Source organism: Ylistrum balloti, unplaced genomic scaffold (assembly GCF_031769215.1).
Source record: "Ylistrum balloti isolate Yb309-2 unplaced genomic scaffold, AGI_CSIRO_Ybal_v1 Utg371040, whole genome shotgun sequence".
NCBI classification, from domain to species: domain Eukaryota; kingdom Metazoa; phylum Mollusca; class Bivalvia; order Pectinida; family Pectinidae; genus Ylistrum; species Ylistrum balloti.
Window position 1 is genome coordinate 728,495 of NW_026782576.1, and position 15,528 is coordinate 744,022.

At 33.6% G+C, this 15,528-nt stretch overlaps 1 protein-coding gene across 1 annotated transcript; it reads right to left on the bottom strand.

The window, feature by feature from the left end:
• Nucleotides 1–1,124: 1,124 nt before the first annotated feature.
• On the bottom strand, nt 1,125–8,508 carry LOC132560225 (uncharacterized). Its single transcript, XM_060224885.1, has 4 exons — nt 8,414–8,508; nt 5,030–5,225; nt 4,596–4,711; nt 1,125–4,104 (listed from the first exon to the last, which is right to left on the bottom strand). Exons 1-4 carry the CDS (start codon nt 8,475–8,477, stop codon nt 4,016–4,018), a joined length of 465 nt encoding a protein of 154 aa, XP_060080868.1. The 5' UTR covers nt 8,478–8,508; the 3' UTR covers nt 1,125–4,015.
• Nucleotides 8,509–15,528: the final 7,020 nt, after the last annotated feature.

Here is a 15,528-nt window from a genome sequence, read left to right on the forward strand (position 1 = left end):
TGAACACACTTATGAAATCTGACAGATCCATTCAGTATGTTTTATGAAAGAGGTATAAGAATCTTTAATAGGTGAAATCCAAGATGACTGATTGTCGGCCATTTTGTTTTTCTGATCAGTCCCAAACTCAAACAACACAACTAGGGACCAAGAGGAACATATACATGAAATCTGAGAAAGATCTATGCAATTTTTTTCTCAAGAAATAGCGATAACAAACTTTCAAAGTCAAAATCCAAGATAGCTGCCTGTCGGCGATTTTGTTTTTCTGATCAGTCCCAAAATCAGATGGGCACAATTAGAGATCAAGGGGTACCTGCGTATGAAATCTGCGAGAAGTCTATCCTGTAATTTCCAAGAATTAGCGATAACAAATTTCATTGAAAAATTACAAGATGGCTAAATGTCAACCTTTTTGTTATTCTGATACGTCTTAAAAACAAACAGGCACAACTAGAGACCAAAGAGAACCTACATATGAAATTTGAGAAAGGGCCACCCAGTACTTCTCAAGAAACAGCAATAATTGTTTATGGACGGACAGACGGACGTAGGGCAATTTGAAAATTATCCATAACAACATAAAGTAAGATGATGACACGCTCAACTTCTATCTCACACCACAGGTAAACATTGACGAATATTAAACTGTCACCTGTTTTAGGAAGTTGCATTGGTCAGGATGTGAAACTAAGAGACAGATATACTAGAGTTAGTCATCAAGTACTTTGTTAGGACATGTTGAAAATAAGTCAATAAGCGTTTGATTTGTGTGTTTGTCTTTTTTCCTGTTGTGGTCATTCATATGAATGTATTCCTGTCTTTGACTTGCTCTGTTAAATCAATACATATGCACATATGTCTGAATGATTTAGTTTCCAGATTTGTCACTTATCTGTCCAGTTATAGTGAGTAATGATACTTGTCCTTTTCAATTTAGTAACTAATATAGCTAAAAGTAGCACACCTTTCCTCAGTGATATCATAACTGGTCTTTTACGAATAGCTTCTATCCCATTAGAGATATAGTTTTCAGATAAGTGCTGAATCATAGGAAACATGAAATAAATAAAAAAAAAAAAAAAAAAATAGGAGTAAAAAAAAAAAAAAATCAAAGACTGAACTAGTCAACACTACTTTATTAGTAAATATACATAATCAAAGTGAACAAAACATCAAAAAATATGTGCAAAATCACTTTGCGTGCTAAAAAAAAAAAATCAATTCATAAATGCTACATCTTTAAAAAAGTGTGTTAAAATCAAAATGAGACTCCAGGAACATATTTATTGAAGTGTAAACGTTCCGTACATTAGAGGAAAGGGATTAATAGTATAATCTATGTGAAACAGAAAATATTATCAACTCCTTTCAGCCCACCAAACCCAAAAGCTCAAATGTGTGTCAATGTAGATTTTTGAGGCCTGTATCTTAATTACGGACATTTCTCCACTCCATAAAATAAGTTGCTAAGCATGTTGTTGTTTGTTGTGAACCTTAATTGGGATAAAATGTATACACTGAAGTTAAGACCTTTTACGATATGTAGACAAATATTGCATTCAAAATATGTCACTGCACAACATTGAGTGATTAGTTTCAATTATACTCCAACAGATTGGCAATTTTGTGGCATGGTCTACTAAATTTCTAGTTTTGCTAATTATGGGATCTGAAAGTTAATGGTAATATTGTATCAATGAATTACTATCATCATTTTCTCAATTAAATTTCTTTGGTGTAACACATGACAAATGAAACATAGCTGGAAAAAAATTTAACAACCCTTTTTGTTATTTCTTACAATGAACAACATATACAAAAAAAAGCGGTGCAGAAATAATTGTTCACAAAACAATATAATTACAGTACTTAATGATCATATAAACAAGGGAGATGAAGGCTGTCGGACAGCCAACATCTTGTGTATTTGTTCTTTTCTCTTCTTTTTCTCTTTTCTGCAATTCATGGATTGAAAATAATGTCCATACTTATTTTTGTGGTAACAAGTGAATCAAGTCATATAAAGAATAAATTACACACAAATGTAGAGTAAGGTCACACTATGATCGTAGAGAAGGATCTTTTCTCTAGGCCTATGGTTTACTGTATAAATATTTGTTTTCAGATCTAGTTATCAATGAATCCTCCCTTACTCTGAAGGATGTTACAAAGCTGCCAAAGGAGGTGGTTACAACTAGCTCACAAACAGTATCAACATCAAACAACAGAATCATTCTAACCTCTAATTACACATATAGATACATACTCATAAAGCCATATATTGAAAACTTGTCAATAATTCTACGAATCAAAATCTGTTGATTGAAAACAAAATCTACGTTCTATGAAAGATAAATCTTAATATCTTCCTACACTAGAAGAAATAGCACTAATTCATTAAATACAATTACCAAACTAACAGTCCTAACCACTTAACCAAACTACATGCAAGTATCATCTTCCAACAAAGATGAAAATCTAAAAAAACTTGTTTCACTTATGACTTTGAGATTAAGAGCATATCAAATAAACAGATTAGTCATTTAATGAATAATAATTAAACATGATCAAGAAAGGTGGAATCCTGTTTCTGATAAGTACGAAACAAAACAGTCATCAAGGACGCATATTACATAAACATGCCCCTTACTCGACATTATTAATCTGTACTTGGTCTTTTTTCCCAATTTTTCTTGTAATGTAAAATAAAACTTGAACTGTTGTCTTATCCAAGATGTCATTGAATTTCATGGTGATATCTATCAATATGAAATCAAGGAAAATGAGTGATATCTTTTCTGAATTCTTCCATAAGACAACTTCATGTTTACATGAATTCTTAAGTCCCAGGGTGTCGAGTCATGTTAAGGAAAACGTCATATTATGCAACATTGCCAAGATCAAAGTTATCATTTGATCCATGATGTCCATGTCAAAGGGAGTTAGAGAAGACTTTGTATGAACTCTGATCTCCTGATCCAGGAAGAGAAATCAGGGTTTGGAAAGACTTCATATGAACTCTGATCTCCTGACCCAGGAAGAGAAATCAGGGTTTGGTAAGATTTCATATCAATTCTGATCTCCTGACCCAGGAAGAGAAATCAGGGTTTGGTAAGATTTCATATCAATTCTGATCTCCTGACTCAAGATGACAGATCAAGGTTTGGTAAGAGTTCATATCAACTCTCTTCACCTGATCGCGGTTTTTTAATTGTGTGTTTGGGAATAGGTCTAATCACTTTGGTAATTGACATTTTTTTGACGCACAGTGTCAAGTCAAGGTGTTAGTGGAAGTAAATTATCGATTTATCTTTTTCGGTGTTATAGGACATAGAGGATATTAAAATTATGGTGACATCTTAGATTTAAATCATTTTGATCTTTGGTGAACAAAAAACAAAATGGAAGCAGTGTATACTGTACTTATTACATACTTTGTTTAACAATGATCTGAAATGAATGAAGAAGTCGACAACCTGAATCCCAATAAAATGTACTACATTGTTAAACTATGAAATGAGAGTAAGCAGGTACTCAATAGAAACTTAGTGTTTATATACAAAAATCAAATGGCTGTAGTGAGATATATCGTCAAACATATATTAAACTGGTTAAAAACATCAGAATCCTCTTCAAATTATTCTTGTATATTGCAGATCTGAACTTCCTATCCCGTTTTCAGTTATGTATTGTAGAACTTTTCATTATCAAATGTTCAATATATATATAAACACCTTCTAATTTTGAGAATTTATAAATAAAAAACCACTTTTCAATAGGATGGTCACCCCACACTATGATTTAAATCATATCAGAGCTTGTACTGTTCTTACTGTTATTTTTTTGAGTTCTATTTTTCCAAAATGGAACAAATGCAAGTAAGGGTGACAACCATAGTTTGTTGCGAATATCCAATTTGCTTCAAGCTTATGGCAAATTTTGAAAATTTGAACAACCAAAATACAACTTTTGCAGTAGATGATGGAAATTTGGAGCTGTGAGCTCCTCGTCTTTACTGGTCATAGCCCACATTGTATTGGTTTGTATTACTGCTGGACTGGTCATTTACTTGTGGCTGCTGCTGGGTCACAATCAGCATACCTAGGATGATAAAAAACAAGCTCATTTATGTCTCAAAGTTACTGCATGATAATTCACTGACAATTACATACATGTATTGGGACTAACTGAACTGAGAAACTTTCATCCTTGGCTAAAATAATGAATTTTCTGAACCTGTTTAATATTTACCCTTAGTATTGGTAAGGTTACGATGGGACATTTACCTGCTAGGTACTTATACAATACATACAGCATATGGTGAAGGATACAATTATGGGCCAACCCCTATCATTATTGGTTTCACCAAGGAATAAGTGACTACAAAGAATATCCCAATCATGATTCATTACGAGTTATCTACATTTCGGTACCTGGCAAATTTGAATATTGCTGATTCACTAAATTTCAATATCAAAATGTCAACAGGTTATGGCTACTGTTTTCAGACAATACCATGGATAATTTGTAATAGTTATAAAGTTATAACAAATAATAACAAGTTGGAGATGCAATGGATATCAAATACTTACTGCTTTGTGGAGGTGGTACCATGATGGCTCCGTTGCTTCTGTTACGACAGCACACACAGCACACACAGCATATGATTCCACCAACAACAGCCAGGACAATCAATACTGGAATATACCTGTTGTAACAATATAGTCTATTATCCTATATAGTCTGAATGTTAGCAATAGTGATATTGGTATTCAAGCAAGTTTTAGTATAATGCAAATAGAAGTTTCCAAGTCGACCTGCATAAATTTTATTCATATGACACGAGGAAATGTAAGATCCTCTACACACTGCTGATAGTACGATTTTAGGCTGGGTTTAAAGTAATATGCCAAATATTTCATTATATTGGCACCCATCAGTTATTTGTGAGCTAAATAATTCCGATATTAACTCAAATAATTTTAAAACTAAATACAGAGAAATGATGCTTATATACATGGCTTACCAATACGCCTGGAACCAGGCCACACACATTGGCATCCTCATGTCCTCAGGTGCCCGTTGATTGTAGTCGTCACAACAGTCATACTTGTACACCATGAAGCAACAGTAGTCATCACACCATTTCTGGTCACTTGATGCCTGTGTTTTAATGATGTTGTAGCTAGCCCTACAACACTCTCCACTTTCTCCGATTCGAACTAAAAACAGAACAAAGCCTCTTAAATACAATGTTTAAATAAAAACTCACTTTTTAAAGGAACTCAACGTGGATAATAAATCAATCTGGCAAACAGTTTTGAATATAATGAATATATGAAAATATCCTTCATATCCTTCAACACACCAATTTCAATTTCAGAACAAAAATCTGTCTTGAATGTAAGACATGATCTTAAGGATGCTGCTACCAAATCAAATGGAAACTCGATTTCTTTCATCTTAATATATATTTATAAGTGGGGAACTGGAGACTGAAGCTGCTGCAGTGATAATGATAAAGTTTCAGCTAAGGATCTTACCTGTATAAATACCCAAAGGAACACTAACTAGGGCAACAGGTGAAAACATGAAACAAACCAAAATCACTTTATAATCACAATGTACAACTGTGTACAACTGCAATCAAAATTCTATACATGAACTAGACTCACTCTTTCATTAATCCTTTCAACCAGGTTTTGGCTCAAAGATCATATTTCTGTGAGCCAAATTCAAGGGGCCTCACTAACTCTGTAGGGTATATTGCTTGCCGAGATATTCTCAAGTGAAGATCCGAGGCACATGGTTTGATGCTCCTACCCATGGCAGTTTGTGTTTCTCAGGCAGCAAAGAAACTGACCATGGTTGTGTCTTCAGATAAGACATTTTAACTTAACTGCACTGAACAGCATGTAATGGACCTTCCTTATGTTGTTTAGTCATGCAGTCAACCAACTACTACAAGGAAAGCTGCCACAAAATGACCCTGTCTGTTGATGGGGTGATAAACCCACCAAACAGATAAAAGAACCGCAACAAAAAAGCTTTCACTTCAGTAAAAATAAAAAATATGTCTAAACAAGAAGTCCATAGGCTTTAATGGTTATCTGAGTTAAAATGCTATCATCTTTTCTTATAATTATGTAACACGTTACACAAGTAATCTTGTTCACAAAGTAACTGGAAATTCACTGAACATGTAATGCAGAAGTAAAATATGCAAAACATGTCATTCCATACCGGGGCAGTTTCAACTATGTCAAAGTTACACTCAAAAATGTAATTTTCCTATATAAACCTATAGTCAGCTTTAACCCCTGTACGGGGAGATATATTAGATCCTGGGGTCATGCACTTTAAGAGCATTCTATCCATGAAGAGTATTTGAATTTACCATATTTTGGGGGTTGAGAAGAAGATTTTTTAAATTTCAGTTGATTTGACCCTATTTTACTGTAACTATCTGGCTGGGGGGTCAGCCAGTGTCAATATATATATAATCAAACTGTGATCCTATACTAAAAACTCTTATCAACTTTGAACTATACCCCTAAGAAAATAAACCGATTGTGCTTAGAAATGAAATTTTCCTTATCTAACTATGGTATTTTTAACTTCACCACCTCTCAAGGGGGAAATTTGAGACCCTGGAGTCTTAAAACTTACAATTTTTGTAAAGCACCTTAATTTAAGATCCTTCTATCCAAGGACAGTATTTCATTCTACAATACATGGTGTTGAGAAGTATTTTGAAATTTCAATAAATTTCACCTTTTTTAGCCCTGGCCCCCAAGCCGCTGGGGAGCTGGGACCATATGATTTAAACTTTGGGTCACCTTTAGCCATGGCAGGTTTCTGCATTTCACTGAAATAGGTCCAGGTGTTTTTTAGAAGAAGCCGGAATTGATAAAAGCTGTACATGTTATGGTGCAATAGTTATAGGCAAGGTTAAAGTTGACAATGGACAAACAAACAGCACAGAAAACAATATGCCCTCAATATTTCAATCCAGAGGCATAAAAAAAACAAGTCATGGACAAGAATTCTCCATATTGAAGAAATATTGAATTTGACATCAAGAGAATTATAACCAAGGTTTTGTTTTTGAATGACTGCTTTTTTCTCCATTTGAAAGAAAACTTCAAATTTACTGTAAATAAATAAAAAATGTCCAATTTATACTTACTTTTGCTCTATAATGACACCTTGCCTTTGTCAATTAAAGTCTGGTGGTATTTAAGAACGCTAAATATATATTGATACATGTACATGACATTTGAGAAAATATTTTAACGGTGTAATTAAACAATGAGATAGCCAGGATGACTTGGCATGGGACATTTTATCAAAATTATCAGCTTATATCATTCAACTTTGATCAGTTTTGATTCACTAATTAGTACAGAAAAGTAAAATCTTAAACGTCACAAATTTAATTAACTTATTAAAAAGGAAAGCAGTAATCAGATTAAATATTATAGGTTAGAACTGAAGTACGTGTACCAAAATCTACTCTTGTATTTGTGTGATGTGGAAAAAAAATATGACACATATATATTGTAAAAGGACTTTAATATAGAAAATGTCTATGGTAGAGTTTACACATGAAAAAAAAACAATGATATCACAGACATATAGGCTAGCTAATATACCCAAAAACATGATTAAATATCATTCTGGCTGTGGTATCAAAATTATACGTAACTTGTTAAACAGTTACAAACCAGTAAGAGATATGATGTACTTGTTCAACCTCAGTGTGATACATGTAATTATACATGTAAACTGCATTTCTTTATATGGACCCTAGATGGTGTTACTGCTTACTACTTCACATCTCAAGTCACAACAGGGAAGTGAAATTAATAAATCAAGTACGGGTAAATTATACAAGAAACAATGAAGAGGCAGGGTGACAAAGACTTCTTTGTTAGCTCGACACGCTAGAAAATTGATTTGGTTGTAATATATATATAAATCCATTGCTTAAATATTCGGACATGCAACAATTAACCTATACACGCGTACTTAGAGTATGCAGCTAACCAAAATTTGTATTTCTGTGCTAGTATAATTCCTGATGTGAAGTGAAGCGTATATTGTTGACATGTCTGATGCCCACAGATCTGTGCTAATCCCTTTGGGGATTCCTTTTGGGACTCAATTATATCGGATGTTTAACAATGTCCCTTGTCGGACGGACGTTTGATAGTGTCCAGCTCGTCCGTCTATGGACATTGTCAAACGCCCGATGTTAGCGAGTCCCGAGGAGGACTCCCAAAAGGTAGAAATGTCTGTGCATGTGTGTAATGAACGTTCTTCGTGTACCATTGTCTCATGATCAGAACAACAGAAATGAAATTGTCTCTGGACAACAGAAATAAACTACACAGCCGTCAAAACTTACCCAGACACACCAACAGCACTAAGGCAACACCAACGGTACGTAGGGTTACAACAGAGACGCCCATGTTAAGTTGTGGTCTGCAGTTTAATGTTGCGCAGTTAATTTCAGCATACGCTTCTTATAAGCGCCTACCATAAATAGGGATAGATCGACGGAAACGACCCTCCTACTGTGATTGTGAGGATATATATGTAAACCGTCTAAGTGAGTTAGATAAAAGAATGACATTGTGTCGTTTCTTACATGTATTCGCTCCAACCGACAGGAGTTATTCAATGTAAACGAATGCATATATACTATCATAGCACGGGAACATTGTATTGGCGGTTCATCGAAAAAACGTCCCCAGGCCTGGGTCTACTGAAGATCTAGAGCTACTATGATTTACTTCGATCTGACCATTGTGATCATGAGCTAGCAATCAGAATGCTTGGTGTATATGTAACGATCGAGTGGACGTGTAGCGATCAAACTGCATTGTACATGTATATTTTACAATTATTTTATGTAACAACGGTTCAACCTAGAAGTTGTAAGCATACCGACTTCTCTTATTGATGCGTTTTCTCTGAAACCACAGAAAACGAAAGTAAAACTGCGGCGCGACAATTTACTCAATGGTAACGCCTTAATTCTAGATACCCAATGCCATCTAGCACTACCCAACGCCAGCTCTTAAGTAAACCTATAAAGCTACATGCAACAAAAAATGAATAGATGAAAGTAATGATGTTTTTCATAACCTTATTTACCATTGATTAATATGAGTCACGTGGAACACGTGTCAATCCAATAATCAGACGAAATACCCAACACATATTTTATTAACTATTTTTGGTATCCTTTGGACGAACAAAAACCTGATTTAGGCATGACCTGTTGTATCCTTCATCAATTAATGATTTGTCTACAATTATATTTATGTACAGTTGTATATATCTATTTAACGATAAAATCTTTCGGAATGTGCTCGGTAGCGAAACATGGGGTTATTATCAAGATGAAAGGGGTACTCACTTGTAGAATAGTAGAGATGGATAAGGAGAAAGTGTATTTACTGGATAGGTCATTTATACTAGTGTTTAAAGAACATTAATATTTCTTAGAGTTTCAAGTTCAATTTTTATTACGTGAGCCTTCAATTAGATGTATATGTATAACGAGAAGAGCATAACGGAGAGCGGTCTCTCATCCATGGATGTGAAAGAAGAGATGCCATTCAATTATCAGTTCCGAATCTATATTGGTTATGTATCTAGAAATACATTGGAACTCGAAAATCTAGATATAGATATATTATACTCTCAGAGTCGGATCCAGGATTTCGAGTTATAAGGGCCGCAAGTTTTTTACAACTGAAAATGTTTTCATATCCATGTTTAGTTTTGAGAATAATTGGAAAGGTAACATGCAGTCGCTATTCAAATTCTATCAAACTCTAAACTGTAAAAGGGTCCATGCTCCATACGAATAATACGGTACCCCTCCTTTCAGGTCCTTTCTCACGTACTTAACAGAGTGAGAACTAATGATCTGATTTAGGTGGTAAAGTAAAGAAATTTGTTGACGAAATTACAAAGTAAACAAATGATTAGGGTTTGATTCACGAATAATAACATATAATGTTCCCAGTTCGTTTGCGGTTGAAGTGCTGTAAACATATAAGAATGTGTGATGATGAAATCTCGGTTTATATTCTTGAAAAAAGGGTCACTACACCAATTTTATATATCCTTTATAATAGCGTTTATAAATGATTCCACTATGAACAGCTACCATGGCAAGCTAGTTAGACTTGTAAATAAACCACAAAGACTCAATATGAATTGAAATTGGCCGTTTTTATTAACGACGTATATATGTATATAAATGTACATATGTTAACTCTCATGAATGTACATCATATACCAGATGTTCTTGTTAACAATGTCATGAAAAAATATTAAACAAGTCTAAGATGTTGGTCATACAGGGCCACACGGTAGAGACCATGCGTTGTTTTTTTTTTTTTTTCATTTAGGGCCACACGGTAGAGACCATACGTTGTTTTTTTTTTCATTCAGGGCCACACGGTAGAGACCATGCATTGTTTTTTTTTCATTCAGGGCCACACGGTAAATTCAAAGTGTCGATGACCGACCGTCTATATCTACTTCGTTGTTACATGTAACATCCTGACATAAATGAATACTTCAGTATTAGACATGCACAGGCCCAGTCGACTCACAGGTCTGATTTTCTGAGAAAGCCCTGATTCGTTATCGGATTTCCGATGAAGTTCAGATTTCGATGCAAAATATTTTCATTTTGAATATCTGCCTATGGTTTGATGATATCGATCGAAGCTTATGCTAAATGTGTGTGTAACGATTTGGTAAAGCAAGTCTCATAACAGCAGATTGATGCATGGAAATCCGATGCATAATGTTAGCTAATTGATTGTTTACCGTACCTCACAAACAACAATTTGTCATCTTGTGAACATTGATGTTGTATTATGTTACTGGGAAAGGGCTTTGAAAAAGTAAGACAACTTGCGCTCAATTCCTTATACATAACAAAGGCGCAAACGAAAAAGAAAAGTTTAAATCAAACGGACATCTTGAAATGTCCCCTCCGGACCACATACTCGTATATGTTTCTTGTCAAATACTTGTACCTTTGAAGGTACATTGCTGAAATAATTGTGTAAACAATGAAAGGAAATAGTATAAGGATTGTAATGATTTTAACAGCGTTTTCAGAATGTTTTATCAAAATAATAAAATTGTTAAGTATACTGATTGCAGATAAATGCAACATAAAAAAAACATCGCTTGAGTATAAATATTGCGCACCGTCATTTTCTTTGAAATTACCAAAACCATTTAACGTAACAGATTATACTATTCTAATCGATATAAATCTTTGTTGTTATTCATGTATTACCTTCACAAAGTACAAAGGAATTTTGAACATATATACAAAACATGTAACGATTGCGTAACTGGTTAGTATGATGGTATACACTTAATATACACTAACCAAAGACAACGCCTTTTTAATTTTCTTTCTGAACTTTCCTCTAAACATTCAAACATTTCTAAATGGTTGCCATGAGCTGGATGCAATTCCATTCTTGAGTTGATTCAAAGATTGATCACTGATACCAGACATCCTTTTAAACTCGGAAAGTATTCCGTTCATACATTGCTGTGTCAGTTTTTGTCTGCTAATCTGTATGGATTTAACAAAGGAGGGTGAATATATATATATGGACAATCTGCCTTTGCTGCCTTCCTGCAAATCGACTTTCGGACTGATTCTTGTTCCGTTCACTGGTTGATATAATTACCACTAAAAATGTTAGTATTTATCACTGTATTTAGTATATATCACTGTATTTAGTATCTATCACAGTATTTAGTATTTATCACAGTATTTAGTATTTATCACTGTATTTAGTATTTATCACAGTATTTAGTATTTATCACTGTATTTAGTATTTATTACTGTATTTAGTATTTATTACTGTATTTAGTATTTATCACAGTATTTAGTATTTATCACTGTATTTAGTATTTATCACTGTATTTAGTATTTATCACTGCATTTAGTATTTATCACTGTATTTAGTATTTATCACTGTATTTAGTATTTATCACTGCATTTAGTATTTATCACTGTATTTAGTATTTATCACAGTATTTAGTATTTATCACAGTATTTAGTATTTATCACTGTATTTAGTATTTATCACTGTATTTAGTATTTATCACTGTATTTAGTATTTATCACTGTATTTAGTATATATCACAGTATTTAGTATATATCACAGTATTTAGTATTTATCACTGTATTTAGTATATATCACAGTATTTAGTATTTATCACTGTATTTAGTATTTATCACTGTATTTAGTATCTATCACAGTATTTAGTATTTATCACAGTATTTAGTATTTATCACTGTATTTAGTATTTATCACTGTATTTAGTATTTATCACTGTATTTAGTATTTATCACTGTATTTAGTATTTATCACTTTATTTAGTATTTATCACAGTATTTAGTATTTATCACAGTATTTAGTATTTATCACTGTATTTAGTATTTATCACAGTATTTAGTATTTATCACAGTATTTAGTATTTATCACTGTATTTAGTATTTATCACAGTATTTAGTATTTATCACTGTATTTAGTATCTATCACAGTATTTAGTATTTATCACAGTATTTAGTATCTATCACAGTATTTAGTATTTATCACTGTATTTAGTATCTATCACAGTATTTAGTATTTATCACTGTATTTAGTATTTATCACAGTATTTAGTATTTATCACTGCATTTAGTATTTATCTTTCGGTATTTGACTGATGTGTATATGTTTATAATAACAAGGAAAGGGCTTTCTTAGGCTTTGCTTGTTGTCCAATTCCTTTTGTCAGTAAATTCGTTACAATGAAAAATTTTGAAATAATATATACGTGTGAATGTGTGTATACCTATACAAAGTGTATTATAGATAACACATACAAAAATCAGTTTATAGATTATACATCTGTTTCCGCTAGTCAAATGAATTATAATGAATTATTATATTAATACCTGATGATATAATGCTGATACATGAAAAGCCATCATTGTATCGGCGTATTTATAAATCCATGTGATAAATACGTTTCTGTAATATTGGAAATATGATGGAGTATACATTTGAGGGTCGACGTCTGGATCACACAAGGGTGGGGTATCAGATCCCGAAACATTGGAGGTGTTGGGATTCACAGATGTACGATTCGAATCTGTTGTTACTTATTTCGTGAAGTAGATATAATTTATATATAAAATTAACTTAATTTAGTGTATGTTTAGCTTTTGATCATCACTATTGTACACATCAAGTATTTTTTACATATCTTGTACACATAAATGTTTGATTCTAGCAAATTGAATCGAGCAATTTCCTTACTTCCTGTTCTTTCAAAAGTTTTTGAAAAATTACTACTGGTGCGTTTAGAGGCAACAGATCTCTTCAAGATTAATCCTTTGCAAAATGGTTTTCAAAAGAATGTCAGTAGTACAATGACCTCTTTCTTAGTACATGAATCGATTTCCTATGCCCGTGAAAACGAAAGTAAGTTGTTTGCTTGCTTCCTTGACGCTGCCAAAGCCTTTGATTGCGTCTGGCATAATGGCCTTTTGTTTAAATTGGCTAATATTGGTTTTAACTCGAAATTCGTCCATATTATTGCTTCACTATACGAAAATATGTTTAGTGCCGTTCTTCATCAAGGGTTTGTTTCCGATTGGTTCAAAGTTTGCCAGGGCACGCGTCAGGGAAGCATTATCTCCCCTTGGCTGTACACTGTTTTTATTAATGATTTACTGAATGAACTGTGCTCATCAAGTTATTCATTTTCTATCCATGGCACCAACGTCACTTGCCCGACGCAAGCCGACGATATCACATTGCTCTCACTTTGTAAACGTGGCCTGGACAATCTTATGGATGTCTGCTATGCGTACAGCATTAAGTGGCGTTTTATGTATAATGCATCTAAGTCAACTGTCATTGTCTTTAATGAAAGCAAAAATGCCTATTCCAAAAACACCCGAAAATGGGTTCTGGGTAATGGGATTGTTTCGGAGTCAGCCAATACGAAACATGTCGGCATTTTTCTTAACAAGTTCAAAATTGGATCTCCAGATATCCATGACATTGTTAACAGGCTACGCAGTCAATGTTTTGCGCTACTTAACTGCAACTTTTTTGATACTGGTATGAACCCTATCACGGGTGTGAAATTATACAAGTCTGTTGTTATGCCAAGATGCCTCTTCGGCTGTGAACTCTGGTTTTCTCTGACAGATTCAGACTGGTCTCGCATTGAAACTGTACATCACCTTTGTGCAAAACTCATTCAAAGGTTCTCTCGTCGCACACGTTCAGACATCGCTCTAAGCATGTTAGGTCTTACTTCTATACAAGTCGAGGTCGATTTAGCCAAACTTCGTTTTTTTGCTAGTCTATGTAGACTTGATACTCATTTTTCCGCTAAAAGATTGTTTATACTTCGTCTTTTTCATAGTTATTTTGAAGTCTGTAAAGAAGAAAAAGATCTTGTCTCAGATGTTTTGAACATATTTCATGAGCATGATTTACTTGATGTGTTACATACATTTTTGCAATCAGGGTACTTTCCATCGAAACAAAAATGGAAATTTTTGACAAAAAATGTCTTATTGCGTAATTACACTACTGACTGGAAACAACGTCTTCTTCTCAGCAGTGACTTTTCTAGGTTTAACTATTTGCAAATCGAAATTAGGCCTTCAAATATCTGGCTTCTTTCAAAACGTTTCCCATCTTTGGATAACATTTGTGCTAGCGTTGCTAAATTATGGACTATGTCTCCTTCTTGTCAGCTAATGTGTGCAAAGTGCAGCACGTTTGTAAATGACGCAGTCGCACATTGTTTATTAGACTGCTCACATATAGATATTTTGTCTCTACGTGATGATATATTTACCAAAATTGTAAATGATTACCCTGTACATGTTTATATAACTGTTGACCAGGCTTCTCGTGAGGCTCAGGTAGCCACATTTCTCTGTTCTCCTCCCGAAAATATTCAAGACATTTTCGGAGGATACGATGACCTTTTCTTCCACTTTTTACGTGATTGTTGTGTGTTCTCCGAAAAGGTGTCTCGCCTTACATTTCAGTAACTTCTTTTGATAAAAGGTTGCTATCATCGACTGCATTGGTGTCATTTGGAATGCTTTAGTAATTTAATTGCTCACTTTCTCTTTCTGGATATTTACTTCTTTATTTGATCGACAACTAATCTCACTATCTTGTGTACATGTATCTTAAAATATGTTAATATCTTTTTCATTTATTTGTAACTCTTCATCTTTTGGAGGAATAAAGAAATGAATGAATGAATGAATGAGGGTCGACGTCTGGATCACACAAGGGTGGGGTATCAGATCCCGAAACATTGGAGGTGTTGGGATTCACAGATGTACGATTCGAATCTGTTGTTACTTATTTCGTGAAGTAGATATAATTTATATATAAAATTAACTTAATTTAGTGTATGTTTAGCTTTTGATCATCACTA

Excerpts from the sequence above, each read along its gene's own strand:
- LOC132560225 (XM_060224885.1), bottom strand. The coding sequence starts at position 8,477 with ATGGGCGTCTCTGTTGTAACCCTACGTACCGTTGGTGTTGCCTTAGTG. Across the intron at positions 5,226-8,413 it reads AGTGCTGTTGGTGTGTCTGG|TTCGAATCGGAGAAAGTGGA; the intron begins GTAAGTTTTGAC and ends TTCTGTTTTTAG. Across the intron at positions 4,105-4,595 it reads GGTACCACCTCCACAAAGCA|GTATGCTGATTGTGACCCAG; the intron begins GTAAGTATTTGA and ends TTATCATCCTAG.